We start from the raw sequence: 15,029 nt of genomic DNA on the forward strand, positions 1-15,029 counted from the left end.
TATTGGTCTTGCGGAACGGCCAGCATTTCTTCCCCATGACGTTGGTCGTGTGGATAGCGTGGGCTTTGACAATGGTGTGGTCGGGGAAATGGGCGCCGGTAGCATCCCTTTAAGAGGCTCGGACGCCATCTCGCCTTCAATGTCCTGCCACTGCGACGCCGCCCACTTGCTGAAAGGATCGCATGCCGCACCTAGAGGGGGGGGGGGCTGAATAGGTGCTAACCAATTTTTAGTTCTTTTTCAATTTAGGCTTGACACAAAGGTAAATTCTCTAGATATGCAACTAAGTGAATTTACCTATATGACAAGATAAGCAATTAGCACGATATAGCTACACAATATAAGAGATAGAATAGGATAGAGGTAACCGAGAGTGGAGCACGCGATGACACGGAGATGATTCCCGTAGTTCCCTTCCTTTGCAAGAAGGTACGTCTACGTTTGGAGGAGTGTGGTTGCTACGAAAGCCAAACCAACAGCCACGAAGGCTTCACTCAGATCTCCTGTGAGCAACGCCACGAAGGCCTATCCCACTTCCACTAAGGGATTTCCTCGAGGCGGAAACCGGGCCTTTACAAGGTTCTTGGGGCACACATCCACAACTGAATTGGAGGCTCCCAAATCTGTAACAATACAACAATCAACAACAACACATCAACACAAATCAACTAGGAAACCAAATAGGAACACTAGCATGAGATCCCTCAAACAAATGAGGGGAAATGAAAAACGCTTCGGTGAGGATGTAGATCGGTGTCTTCTCCTTCGAATCTCCAAAGATCAAGAGCTTTGGTTGGGGGAGGAAGGAGATCTTGCAAATCTTGTGTTTCTTGAGGTGGCTCTAATGGTGGTGAAGCTTGGCAGATTTTTCTTGCAATGATTGAGCAACTTATCCCCTTGGAGAAGAGAGCTATTTATATGATTGGAGCTCTCAGATCTGACCGTTGGGGCGAAATTCACTAACACCGGAAGTTCCGGCCAGGATGGCCGAAAGTTCCGGCTGGCACCGGAAGTACCGGTCAGGGGTGCCGGAACTTCCGCCAGGAAAAATCTTCGTCAGACAACCAGTTCAGCAAATGTTTGGGCGGAACTAGGGCGGAACTTCCGGTGACCGGAAGTTCCGGCCAAGTTCCGGAATTGTGAGAAAACCTTACTGGACTATACTGAGCCACAATTACCGATTTCCGGAACTTGCCCGAAAGTTGGGCGGAAGTTCCGCTGACCGAAACTTCCGGCCACCAGCGTCGGAACTTCCGGCCAGGGAACAAAAACAGCAAGCAACACTGCGCTGAAAGGGCCTCTGCAGAACATACCAGGGCGGAAGTTCCGCCTGCTGGGGCCGGAACTTTCGCCACAAGTAAAAACCCTTCAGAACTTCAGAACAGGCAAACCATCTCGTCGATCAAATATATATTCCGAAAACTTGTACCTGTCTACATCAACACACATAAATATATACCTAGTGTTGACATCAAACACACAAAACCCAAAAGGGCGGGAAATGTTCTTTCACTTGCGCACGCTTGCAGAAGCCGAGGCGCGCCGTTAACGCGGTCCTGGAAAGACTGCACAGCGCCGCCCGTAAGTAATGCTGCGGAAGACGAAGCAGTTGTGCCCCTGCTAGGCGGGCCAGTGCGAGCGCCGGGCGGACGACCGCTGCGTCAGTGCAGCGTCCGCGGAGACGCAAACCTAGCGCATATTTGGGCCAGGTTTGCGTCGCCGCCGACGATCCGGTCACTTTGCGTCGTCCGCTAGAGGTGGTACCAGACGTATTTTCTGATCCGACGGACGCAAACAATCACTCAGCGTCGCTTCGATGGAGATGCCCTTAGGAAATGATCGCTTGCTTGATTTCGTATCCGCGCGCGGCTCGACCCAAATATTCGTTGTTCGAAATGAGACGCCGTAGACCAAAGCACCTATGGAGTGAATCTTTGGAATGGTGTGAATCAGATCGAAAGCAATGGCAGCCATTCTTTAGAGCATTTCATAAGGATAAAAAAGACGAGTACAAAAGAATAAGATGACCGCTCCAGGACAAGGATTTTGTGCACATGGGAGTCAGTGCTCCCTTCACTTTTAGATTTTTGAAAATTTCAGATTCTTATATTACTCTGCTTTCAAGAATTATGATATTAAATATGTAGATAGATGTGTATACGAGGATTGGAATCATAAAAGTCTCATCAAAAAATACGTTATATTTTTGGAGATGCAAAAAAGACAAATTTATGACGGTACACTAACAAAATATACGTACTATTGTACTACTATTTATAGTCAGAAATTTATCTTTTTTGTATTTTCCAAAATACAAAGTATTTTTAATGGGACTTTTTTGATTACACTCCTCGTGTCTAAATCTATCTACATATTTAATATCATAATTTTTAAAAATATAAAAGAGCGAGGTTTTGAAAATTTTCAAAAATCCAAAAGTCCAAGAAGCACTTGTGCTCATGTGCACATGGTACTTTCCGCCGCTCCCAACTTTACCGGCAAAAAAGGTTAGCCCGATGCCGCCGCCACGTCCTTTTCAGTTGCTTCACGCACGCTGCCACCGTTTGTGCGCTAGCTTGGCCAGCTGCTCAACGTGGACAGCCAGCCACGGAAAACTGCTGCTAGCTAGTAGTAGCCTAGTAGTACTGAAAGCAGGGGTCCCGCGCCGCTTCTTCCGCGCGCCAGCGTCGTCGTCGTCTTCTCCCTCGCCGCCCCGCCGTCCTCGTGGTGGTGTGCGTGCGCCTGCCGCCGCGGCGAAGCTCGGGCTCGGCTGCCCAGGTCCCCGCGCGCGTGCGGCTCTCCGGCCTCGTACCGTGGTACGTACGGCGCCGCCCCCCCTTCTCCCCGTACCTTCGCTTTCCACTTCGCTTCAGGATCCAGGTTGGGATGAATTCCTCGCTCGTATTCCGCGCGCGAGGCCGCGACCGTGCGGCTTCCCTCCGTCGGAAGCTGGGGAAAACATTTGATCGAGCGGATTTGGGTTACGCTCTGATGGGTCGGGTAGGAAGGATTTTCCCAGCTAATTTCCCTTGGCTGTAGCGCCGGTTGATCAGCGCTAGCTCCACTGAATTTAGCTGCTCATGGATAATAGGTCCTTCGTGGCTTCACGTCCTGCTCGTGGATAATAGGTCGCCAAGTTATTTAATCAACGCTAGCTCCACTGAATTTAGCTGCGATTCCAGGTCCGCATCACAGGAGCCGTCTGTTCATGATTTGGTGAATCCGTCAGCCGTCGGCGAGTACTGTATATGCTGCTCTGGGGTTACTATTAGTACTACTGGGAATCATCTGAACTCCGAAACCCACTCTGTTCCCGTTAGACCACATGTTCCCAGTGTGCTAGTCTGAACTGTTTTTCTTCCTGTTTTCTTATGTACAATCTTTCCTATTTCTAACAAAATCCAACGTGTTTCTGAACCCCGCAAGGGATTCATTCACTCTGCGCGTGAGCGGCTAATGTGTAGGTGAAAATTGTGTGGTTTTGCAGATAGTTTCCGATAATGTGGGGCGGAGGAACCCATCACAGGCATGATCATCACAAGCACGAGCATCACGCTCATTTCCCTTCCGCAAGTTCCAAGGAGCCAAAGTTCATAGCGGACAGTTACAGCTCGGTGGATGAGGTGTGTGACAAGCAGCCAACATCATGATAATGACCCCTCTCTTTTTCATGTCTCTCAAGTATAGACATAATTCTCAGCCACTTTGTTTGCTATAGACGTCTTTGCTGTGAATCCAAACACTGTTTGTTCAACATAAGTTACTTCAGCAGAGCTACTCGCCTGGCCTTAGAACATTTGCACATTGCCTAAATCTTGTATCTCTACTATTCAATCTTCGTTGTATATATTATCCCTGATAAAGAACATTGAAAATGTCAAATTAGTCCTGACGGTGCGTAATACATCTACCTCGTATGCTACAGGCCCAAATCTGCATAGCATAAACTGCTTCTTTGAGCCACAGTTCCTTATTTCTGTTCAAGTAATTTAAGCAACCTTCTTTCTTGCGAGAAAATGAATATATTATATCTGCATCGCGTCATCATGTGTTTGTGTTCTCTAGCACGGTATAGTTTTGTTATAATTAATTTTGACATCTGATAGGTCATTGCTGCATTGAGAGAAGCTGGGCTTGAATCGTCAAATCTAATTCTTGGGATTGACTTCACCAAAAGCAATGAATGGTCAGGTAAATGTTACTTCGGTATCACTGTCATGTCTTATCTGCTGTTTCCTTTTAGGCTTCCTACATCCCAGCAGTTCTACATAAGATCCTGCTCTCTTAATTTAATCATGCTCTGCTGAACTTCTGTAGGTAGGCATTCCTTCAGAAGACAATCTCTGCATGCCATTGGTGGCACACCAAATCCATATGAGCAAGCCATTTCTATAATTGGGCGAACACTATCACCTTTTGATGATGATAACTTGATTCCATGTTTTGGATTTGGTGATGGTAAGTATTCACTCACTTTACTTTGTTTCAAGGAACACATGTACTTCTTGTATGACTTGATAAAATGTAATTCAACCTGTAGCTTCCACACATGATCATTCCGTCTTCAGCTTTTATCAAGAAAACCGTCCTTGTCGAGGTTTTGAGGAGGTTCTTGAAAGATACAGACAAATTGTTCCACATTTGAACCTTTCAGGTAATGAAGGCCTGTCCCAACATTTTCCTCCAGTAGAGAATTCTGAGATCATAAAACACAAACATAAGATTGTACCATTATTGTACCATAACACATTTTGGTACTTGTTCAGGAAAAATCTTATCTGAAAATGTCCATTATTGTACCATAACACATAAAGAAGAGTCATATTCGGTACTCAATGATTTGGTCCACCTGGAAATTTTGACATCCCTCGTTCATAAGATTTATTATTATTATTATTATTATTATTATTATTATTATTATTATTATTATTATTATTATTATTATTACTATATTATTATTATTATTATTATTATTATTATTGCATTATGGGTACATACCTTATCTAATCTATGAACTTGATGAGGTAGATACTTGACTAAGACAAATATAACCCATGTGTTGTGTTCAAGTTTCAACTGAATAATAAAGTTTCTATGATACCATCTCTATTTGGGCCAGCTGAATACTTCACCAATAGTACTCCACTCTTGTGCTTCCCTCATTATATGTTGTAACTGGTCACTGTAGGCCCAACTTCTTTCGCACCTCTTATTTACGCGGCGATGTCTGTGGTGGAAAGCAGTAATTGGCAATACCATGTCCTTGTCATCATAGCTGATGGACAGGTAATGTGTTCATTGTAGCAGTAAATTTCTTCAATGGAACTTCAGCCATTCATTCCAGTGTGTGTCTCACTTGAGCAAAAGTTGTAGGTGACCACCACAAATTCCAGTGACAGGAGATTAAGTCCACAAGAACAGGCAACTATACAAGCAATTGTTGATGCTAGGTAAATAGTTCTATTGCAATTCAAATTGGTGTTGTTGCAACTTGGTATTGTTGTATTACTAAAGCCTATTTGGTTGCTAGCTTCTATCCTCTTTCAATTGTGATGGTGGGAGTGGGTGATGGACCATGGGATGCAATGCAGCATTTTGATGACTGTATTCCTGACAGAGCATTTGACAATTTCCAGGTGATTTAACAATACTAGTATGTTGCTTCAGTTTCAAATTTATTGTTTTGCTCCACCAAAAACAGTACTACCTTCGATATATTGCATTGATACTAATTTACTGTGAGGCATTGCCTTCTGGTTAGAAGAGTTCCAGACTTTTGTTGCACTATCGTCTGTTGCTTTACTTATAACTTTGCTTGAATATACTGGTGCAGTTTGTGAACTTCACTGATATCATGTCAACAAGCAAGGACATGTCAAAGAAGGAGGCTGCGTTTGCGCTTGCAGCTCTTATGGAAATACCCACTCAATATAAAGCAACTCAAGGCCTCCGACCGTCAGAGTACTTGCTTTTCTCCATTCTCTGAGGCCCTGCATTAGTTATTCTGACTTTCTTTATCATATCCTTTGTCCGCTGATCTCGCGTTTACTGTCGCTCAGAAAACACGCACAAAAGGCCATTCCTCCGAGGATTCTCCCTCCTCCAAACAAAGTTCTTGAACGCGACAATGTTGTTGCTGCTTCGCATGCTCCAACAACAACCTCCCGCTCGACGGATGTTGGCAAGAACGTTTCGGATGAACAGGTAGGTAACTTTAGGCCAGTATAGTCTGCACCATATTCTTTGACATTTATGGACTCTTAATTGTCCTTTTGTAAAACTTGTAGGTATGTCCAATCTGCTTGACGAATCCAAAGGACATGGCGTTCCAATGTGGTCATCTGGTAAGCCTATGCTGCCTGTAGCTTCAGTGTAACCAACCGACTAATCACCGAAAAAACTTATGTTATGACCAAACCCAAGTTTTCTATCAACACATTTTTATGAACCAGGTGGTTCTTGGATGAGTATCTGACTAACTCTCCTTTTATTTTGTCCCAAGACATGCAAGGAATGTGGTCCAACACTATCGACATGCCCCCTGTGCCGTGCCCCGATCACCGTGCGTGTAAGGCTCTACTCGTAAAGATGATGTGCCTGCCTGGTACTTCTGCAAACAGAGCAAAAATCTGGAAGGGCAAGGAGATGTGAATAGGGCTTTACTGCATATGTCTAGCACCAACTGCATTGGTTGATGAATAATTTCAGTCACAACTATTGCTTGTACAGTTTAATTACTATGATATGGCAGTAGTAGGAAACTGTGTTTTCTGGTGAAATCAGAATGGAATACCAATAATTGTGTTGCAATATGATTTGTCTCCTCCTGTCGCCGACCTGATACACGGATCATTTACTATTTGTCACTATTGCACTATAATGAAAAGAAAAGAGATGCCGGAATGTCAAGTGCTCCCTCCGATCCATAATAAGTTCAGGGTTGAAATTAGCTTAAATTTGAACTAACCCCCCTACACTTATTAATACTGAATTTGAAAATGTGAATTGCAAAACTAGGGATAGCAATTCAGTAGAGACCGCCATTCTTTAACAGTTCCGTCCACATCAGAATACAAAGGGCGTTTCTGAAATGAATTACTACTAGTATGCAGTACAGAACTACAGAAGGATGAGGATGATTAAACTCTCAAGTTGCAGGGGCTTTTCTGCAACTTTCCATTTTCAATCTCCACTGAGCCACAGCCGCCAGAAAAGCAGAGATAGCTCAGCCTCCGCCCCTCCCCGTCTACGGCGATGCTGCTCCGCCTCCGCCCGCCGGGCGCCGCGGCCGCGGCGGCTAACCTCTCGTCCTTCTTCCCCGCCGCCCCCTTCACCCGCGCCCTCCCCTCGCCGTCCTGCCGACCGCGCCCCCGCGCCCGCCGCCTCTCCGCCGCCGCCACCTCCTCCTCCCCCAAGGGTAACCCTCCCCTGCGCTTCGTACCTTGCTACTATCTTCGTTGATTCAAGGATCATCTTAGAGATGGGTTTCAACATTTTTAACCGACCGAAACCGAACAAGGATGGCTAACTGATGGGTTTAAGCTGTGGCGTTCAGATTCGGGAGCGAGGCTGGACGCGCTGCGGGAGCGGTACGACGTCATTGTGGTCGGAGGGGGCCACGCCGGCTGCGAGGCCGCGCTCGCGTCGGCCCGGCTAGGTGCCCGCACCCTCCTCCTCACTCTCAACATTGACCGGATCGCATGGCAGGTAGGTCTGCGCAGAGCTCTCTGTCTCATTTTTTAGTTATGAATTTCAGCAGTTATAATCGTAGCAATGCCTAGTCAGGGTGGTTCGTGGGCTGTTTCCTTGCTGCCTTTGTAGTTTAAGTGAGATAGCTTGTCACTGTGGTTGTGGTCGATCCTCCTGAAGAAGATGAATTGGATAATCTGCACATTTTGATTTTTTTTTTTGACAAAGGGAATATATTAATATCAGAAGGTATCAATTACACCCATGGATTCATGGTAGTTTGTGAAAATATGCAACCAAGTTCATGTGCCAAATAGATGTGCCATAATAAGAGTTCAAATGATGCGATACTTTGATATGTTAATGTATCCATAGTACACGGGTTTTGTAAAAAAATATGATGTGGTGGTATATCTGATGAAGAGATAACATATCTACAGAAGCTGAAGGAAACTGCCAATATGGTGCCTGCAAACTTTGATATGCTATAAGGAGCTAATGAATTATCCTTAGCCAAGGAGCAGTTTCCTTTATGTCAGCTTCGTGATATTCTAAGGCCAAAAGTGCAGTTCCGCTGACTCATTTTTTTATCTGGTATGTTATGCAGCCTTGTAATCCTGCAGTGGGCGGGCCTGCAAAATCTCAACTTGTCCATGAGGTAGATGCCCTTGGCGGTGATATTGGAAAAATCGCAGATAGGTAGATGTTAATTCTGTTCTTTTTTATAAAGATGAATTGTCTCTTGTGTCGTTTGTACGTGTGGCTGGGTTATTGGCCTGAGAGAAACTTGCAATGCTTCTGACAGGTGCTACTTGCAAAAACGTGTGCTGAACAGCTCAAAAGGCCCTGCTGTCCGTGCACTGCGTGCTCAGACTGATAAGAGGGAGTATGCAATAGAGATGAGGAAAGTTGTGGAAAGGTCAGTAGTATATGCAAAAAGAGCCTCTTGTATCATAACTCCATAACTTGCACACTTAGCCAAAAATGTTTGGTTAGTTGACAACGCAAGTAGTTTGTGGTATGTAAAGATGAATGCTCATTTTGGTGGCCTCTCATATAATTATTAGGTGGGTCTGACAGAATCATGATGTTACTGTTTAAGCTACACAAACATAGCGACCTCACTAATTTGGCATGTGTAGTGTTACTCCTAACCAAAGACTATATAGGTACTACTATTTGAGTAGATGAATCTTTTTTCTTGCATATTAGTTCTCTGACTCGTAAAGGTGATCTGCTGTGCAGATTTTTCTTTCTATCAGTTGCAAAAAAAATCATTGTGAAGGTTGTTATGATATCTATTAATCTATATATTTATCGTTACTGCCGGCATATATTTTCGTCTGATATCTTTCATGCTGCTTACTTATTACTGCACATTCTATTTTCAGCACACAAAATCTTTTCATTAGAGAGGCAATGGCTACAGAAGTTATGATAGGAAAAAATGATAGTGTTGAGGGTGTTCGAACTTTCTTCGGCATGGACTTTTACGCACCATCTGTTGTACTTACCACCGGGACATTTATGAGTGGTAAGATTTGGGTTGGTAGGACATCAATGCCAGCAGGGCGAGCTGGAGAGTCAGCTTCTCATGGACTTACTGAAAACTTGCAGCATCTCGGTTTTGAAACTGACCGCTTAAAAACTGGCACGCCACCACGGATTGATCGCAGGACAGTTGACTTTTCTAGATTGGAAGCCCAACATGGTGATGAAGAGGTGTGTAGAACATTTGAACGATTTTTACCTTGTGATTAATTGTTCTTGACTATCTGCATTTGGGTGTGCCGAGGTGGGGGATCATTTTCCACTTGGCATCTATCGTATAAGTATGTCAAATTAAATAGTGCACCTTTGTACTCTCATATAGTAGGCTTCTGAGATGGTTTAGTTGGTTTTGGTTTTTCTTCGGTTAGTCTATACTTGTTGAATGAACTGTGACATAAGGTTAAGCTAGAGATTCAAGCTGATGGCACCTCTTGAAACAGGTAGGCTGGTTTAGTTTTGATCCTGAATTTCACATTGAGAGGGAACAGATGTGTTGCTATTTAACGCGGACTACAAAAGACACACACCAAATTGTTACAGACAACTTGGATGAAACACCAACCTATGGTGGCTGGGTTGAGGCAAAGGGACCAAGGTACTGCCCAGCAATTGAAGACAAGGTATGACACTATTGTGCAAAGATCTTGGAAAGGAAAATTAGTTTTCCCTACATAGACTAATTTATTTGCAAATCACAATCCTAAATATAACCAGATATTTCTTTGTTGCAGATTGTAAGGTTCAAAGATAAAGAATCTCATCAAGTCTTTCTTGAACCAGAGGGTAGAGATGTCCCTGAGCTATATCTACAGGTCTCTCTTCACTCCTCTCTGTTCTGCACATTTTTTCCTTTTTTACCAATTGTTTTCTGAGACTTTGTTATCACTTGTTCTTATCTATACAATTTTCTAAAAACGATATCTTCTGCAATATTGTTTGACTGAAAACCTACAACTTAGACTTTTTAGACATCTTATACAGGGCTTTTCCACCGGTCTTCCTGAGAGGTTGCAGTTACCACTTGTGAGAACACTACCAGGACTGGAGAACTGTGTGATGCTAAGGCCAGCTTATGCTGTTGAATATGATTATTTGCCAGCTTATCAGTGCTCAAGATCACTTATGACAAAAAAGTTTGAGGGATTATTCTTCTCTGGTCAGATTAATGGAACGACAGGATATGAAGAGGCGGCAGCTCAGGTTTATTCATTGTTTCTGATATCTCCATCGCAGGGAATATGGTTAATTGAACCTGATTTTCTGGATCCTAATCTTGCTCACTTTTTTTTCAGGGTATAGTTTCAGGAATCAATGCAGCTAGGCATTCTGATGGAAAGTCACTAATTGTTCTTGAGAGGGAAAGCAGTTACATTGGGACTCTGATCGATGATCTTGTTACAAAGGATCTTAGGGAGCCTTATCGCATGTTAACAAGGTATGGGTTATCAGTATAAGTATAAGTGTATAACAGCTCTTAGCATCAATGCTTAAAGGTCTCGATGGAAAAAAATATAGTTGTAGGCTACTATATATTAAGTCAAAGGAGTGTGATATAATATTTGCATCAACTGTAAATACTAGAACCTGTGTAATTCTGAAAGATTGCATGGCAAATTTTGAGGATTTGCAATTCCATTTGTTGGCATTTATGGATTTGCTAATTGACGTTTCACCGACACGTGGATTCAGGAGTCAGATGTCAATGAGATATGGAGCGGCAAATCCTTAGTGCCAACCAATGGAGTGGCCTAAAGCCCCCTAGTACCATATAGTAGGAAGCATGATTCTCACCAAAGACTGTCAGATAGGGCTAGGGCTAGTCAAATGGGGAGCAGGACATTAGGCAAATGTTACAACTTACAAAAGTATGTTTAGTGAAGGATATTACCGACTTCCGAGAAACTGGACAGGAGCACTCCTCATTTGTTAGGAAGAATAAGTGGAGCAATAATTTCAAAATCACCTGTTTTTCTAAGGAACAAGTCGGAAAGACCTTCACTGCCATAATGCCGTGATGTTGTCTGTAATAATCCATTAGAAAGAATCAAGGAGCTTACCATTTTATTGATTTAGTGTGTCTCCTTTGAACCACAGTTTGACTGACGTTTTCTGTTGTTGGCACTTGTGGACATTCAGTCGTTCAGAGCATCGTCTACTATTTCGATCCGATAATGCTGACAGTCGGTTGACCCCTTTGGGGAGAGATATCGGTTTAATAGATGATAGACGCTGGGAGCTTTATCAGTCAAAGCAAGCCCGCATTAAAGAAGAAAAAGAACGGTTGAAGCATACAAGAGTATCTGGTAAGATTTACATATTTGAAGCTGAATTACCACATGAATTTATGCCAAGTTTCAAAATATTGTTGTTTATCATGTGCTCACTTTGTTCAGTTACAAGCATGGTTTCTGGTTGTGTAATTAAGTTTCCATTTGTAGGAGAAGAATTTGCTGCTGAAGTTACTGCGGTATCCAACCAACCTATAAAGCAGGCATCGACACTTGAAGCCATACTGAAAAAACCGCATGTACAGTATAAACTTCTGGATAAGCATGGATATGGAAATGAGCATTTATCTCGAATAGAGAAAGACTGCGTGGAGATTGATATCAAGTATGAAGGTTTCATAGCACGACAGCAGAGTCAACTACAACAGGTAATTTGCTTTATGGTCCTTTCCTTTTTGTTCTGAACTAAATATGTAAGGGAAATTCTTTGAAGTGCAAGAAAAATGGTACATACTTGTTTAAGAAGTCTGGCAATGTTGTGTATTGGACGCGTTGCCCAAGTATCTGCCGTTCTATGTATTTGGATTCTTCATTTTCTTTTGAGGAACTTGGTTTTAGCTTTTGTAGCAGCAGTTGAATCTTTATCTTTCCTCATTGTAGTAAAGAAGTCGGTTTCAATTTTTTTCTTCCTCTGCTTAAGGAAAAAACCACCTCCATTGTCTTTGATAATTTTAAGTTACTTAATCCATCTTGTTTTGCTACTTGAAAAACCTGCTGACCCCTAATTATGTTTTTCCCTTCAGATTATAAACCAGGAACACAGGAAACTTCCTGACGACTTAGATTACCACTCAATGAAAAATCTATCGCTTGAAGCTCGTGAGAAACTTTCCAAGGTATGTGAATTGTGAAGCACCTGCCTCTACAATATGTTTGCTCTTTCTGGAGTAGCATCGAGAATGTGTTCAAGAGCCTTACATCATAAGATGCCTTTAAGCAGCATGCATTATTCAGTTCTTAATTTAGTAAGACACATCTTATGTGCACTTCAGTCATTGTGATGAAATCAGTGATTTAGAAATCTTAATATGTCTTCCTTTGTTTCCATCAATTCTCAAGATTTCTGTTTCTACAAGTTTGAACTGATTGACCACTTGACTGAACTCTTTTGTCATGTACATACTGACCCAGGTGTTGTGTGCACTTCAACACATTTAGCAAGGCACATGTTGTGTGCACTTCAGTTTCTGTGATAAAATCAATGATTTGTCTTCATTTTTTTCCAGCAACTCTTGAAATTTCAGTTACTACAAGTTTGAACTGCTTGACCACATATTGTCTGAACTTTTCTATCATATACATAGAGATTCTGAGTGTTCAAAACTTGACAGTCCCAGTTTCACGATTGCATCCGAGACAACTCATATTCTGCTGATGTGTCTGCAGGTAAGGCCACAAACCCTAGGCCAGGCGGGCAGAATCGGCGGTGTGAGCCCAGCCGACATGACGGTTCTTCTCATTTCGATGGAGAGCACCCGCCGCATGGCTGAGTACAGGCGAAAGCAAGACATGCTGAGGTCCGCCGCCGTCAAGGCAGATGATTCTTCAGACGAAGTGGTCCATATCAGTGCCACCACCGTGTAACCGCATGCTCTCCTGTGACTACTACGGGCAACCGAACCGGGACCCTTGAGAAGTTGAGATCTGCGTGGCAGCGGAATAGAATCTCTCTGGACAATGCAGGCATAGCTGGAGTGCAGAAGAATTGTTCAGGAGATGCCAGGATGCATGTGCTGTACCTGAACACCTGCCTTCTTCGATGAGCTGACGTAAGGGCAGTGGTCATGTGGCAGTTTCAGGCATTTGGATGATGAAGCTTAATTGGAAGGTTGGGACAGATGGACCAGTAAGGATTATAGAGGATCTGATGTATAGTAGGCACGCATGTACAAGAGCGCTAATGTTTAACTGATGCTGGAGAGCAAATGCTGTTTGTGTGTACATATACATATAATCTTTTCAAATTCTGGAATGCAACAAAGCCATCATTTTTTGTATGTGGATATAAATAGAATCTTTTCAAATTCTGGAACTCAACGCAGCCATAAGTTTTTGTATGTGCATATACATAGAATCTCTGCAAATTCTGGAACGCAATGAAACCATATTTTATTAATGTGGATATACATAGAATTTTTTCAAATTCTTGAGTGCAATGAAACTATGCCACTTATGTTCTGGAATTTATCATTGTAAACAGAAATGTAAAGCAAGGTACCATAATATCTGCTACAATCTGAACTGCTAAATCTCAGTCAGACGCAGACACGATGGTAAAATGAATATCGATTAGCAAAGTGTCATGTACAGAGCATATTAGAACCAGTTACAGCATTTGCAGCTACCCTCTAGTGAGCAACGAGTCAAGCATCATCAGTAAGAATCTCCTGTAAAACACTAACGTTCTGTCTACCACCAAACTGTAGGAATTAAGGCCTAAACCGCCGAATTGAACCAATGATCTGTACACAAAATTTCCAGCACTACCTCACCTCTACCACCTCAATCACAAAACTGTCGTCTTCAAAAACATGCCATTACCCAAGATGTGTGGCTGATGACCCAAGATGTGCACCGTTGATTCTGATGCGCATGTAGACTTGCAGATTGCTCTGGAAGAAGCTGACCATCTGCTCCATCAGAGGGAGGAAACCAACCGGCAGAGTAGCCTCAGCTGCAAAATGAGCATGTTTCATCACCTCATCGTGCCTGGCCCTCTCGTCGTCCCGCCTCTTCCTCATCTTCTGCAGCTCAACCACGCGGTCGTCATGGCCAGGGGGAGCGTGCTCCATCGCGGCAACCATATCAGTACTGCTACTTACTCCTAGTTCTCTCTGCAGAACCTCACGCTTCCTCTTGTAGTCCCTGGAAGCGTGGTCGGCTCTCCTCCTCTGCCGGTGCTCATCCTCCTGGCTCCTCCTGAACTCGTGGACAAGCTTGGAGAAATAGTCGATCGACTTCAGCGTGTCATTCTTGGGGACCAGCTCGATCGCTCGGAACCAGTCGTTTGATATGATGAATATCGGTCGGGCGCCGAGCTTGCCAGGGGAGAAAGGCGGGGCGCCGTCTGGTGCATCTAGCTCCTCTTGTACCTCAGGGAACCATTTCCTCAACCATCCGTTCAGTGCCTCCACGTAAGCCCTTTGTGTGCTGATCCACTTGTTGAAGCAGCGGTACCATTTCGAGAGCTCCCGCTCCAGCTCCAGTGTGGCCACTGCAGCAGCACTGGATTGGCTTATGGTCCTTGCCTTGAGCAAGTGGATTCGGCTGTCTCTTATGGCTGATAGCTGCCTCTCGTGACATTCCAGAACTGCTTTCCACATTCTTCGCAATCTGTACTTGCAAAAAACAGCAACATTCAATTGATTAAATTATCGTTCTGAACAAACACAAAGAGACAGAACAAGTAAAAGCTAGGAAACTCCATACCCTTGGATGAGATTAACAAGCTGAGGGTATAGTTCTTCATCTCGAATCTTCTCAATCTTTGATGAGAAGGCC

The 15,029-nt window shown here is 43.5% G+C and overlaps 2 protein-coding genes across 2 annotated transcripts; both read left to right on the top strand.

Annotated features, from left to right (window-relative positions):
- The first annotated feature begins 2,744 nt into the window (after positions 1 to 2,744).
- LOC124665833 (E3 ubiquitin-protein ligase RGLG3-like) lies at positions 2,745 to 6,827 on the top strand. The gene is made up of 12 exons (XM_047203200.1): positions 2,745 to 2,816; positions 3,488 to 3,623; positions 4,107 to 4,191; positions 4,318 to 4,458; positions 4,541 to 4,654; positions 5,189 to 5,286; positions 5,374 to 5,450; positions 5,531 to 5,636; positions 5,834 to 5,961; positions 6,060 to 6,204; positions 6,288 to 6,344; positions 6,503 to 6,827. Exons 2-12 carry the CDS (start codon positions 3,501 to 3,503, stop codon positions 6,584 to 6,586), a joined length of 1,158 nt encoding a protein of 385 aa, XP_047059156.1. The 5' UTR covers positions 2,745 to 2,816; positions 3,488 to 3,500; the 3' UTR covers positions 6,587 to 6,827.
- Positions 6,828 to 7,254: 427 nt separating this feature from the next.
- On the top strand, positions 7,255 to 13,560 carry LOC124662092 (tRNA uridine 5-carboxymethylaminomethyl modification enzyme MnmG-like). Its single transcript, XM_047199983.1, has 13 exons — positions 7,255 to 7,417; positions 7,556 to 7,707; positions 8,297 to 8,388; positions 8,495 to 8,608; positions 9,081 to 9,411; positions 9,681 to 9,860; positions 9,972 to 10,052; positions 10,222 to 10,440; positions 10,533 to 10,675; positions 11,377 to 11,543; positions 11,679 to 11,896; positions 12,272 to 12,364; positions 12,915 to 13,560. Exons 1-13 carry the CDS (start codon positions 7,255 to 7,257, stop codon positions 13,110 to 13,112), a joined length of 2,151 nt encoding a protein of 716 aa, XP_047055939.1. The 3' UTR covers positions 13,113 to 13,560.
- The last annotated feature ends 1,469 nt before the right edge of the window (positions 13,561 to 15,029 follow it).

Source organism: Lolium rigidum, chromosome 6 (assembly GCF_022539505.1).
Source record: "Lolium rigidum isolate FL_2022 chromosome 6, APGP_CSIRO_Lrig_0.1, whole genome shotgun sequence".
NCBI lineage: Eukaryota > Viridiplantae > Streptophyta > Magnoliopsida > Poales > Poaceae > Lolium > Lolium rigidum.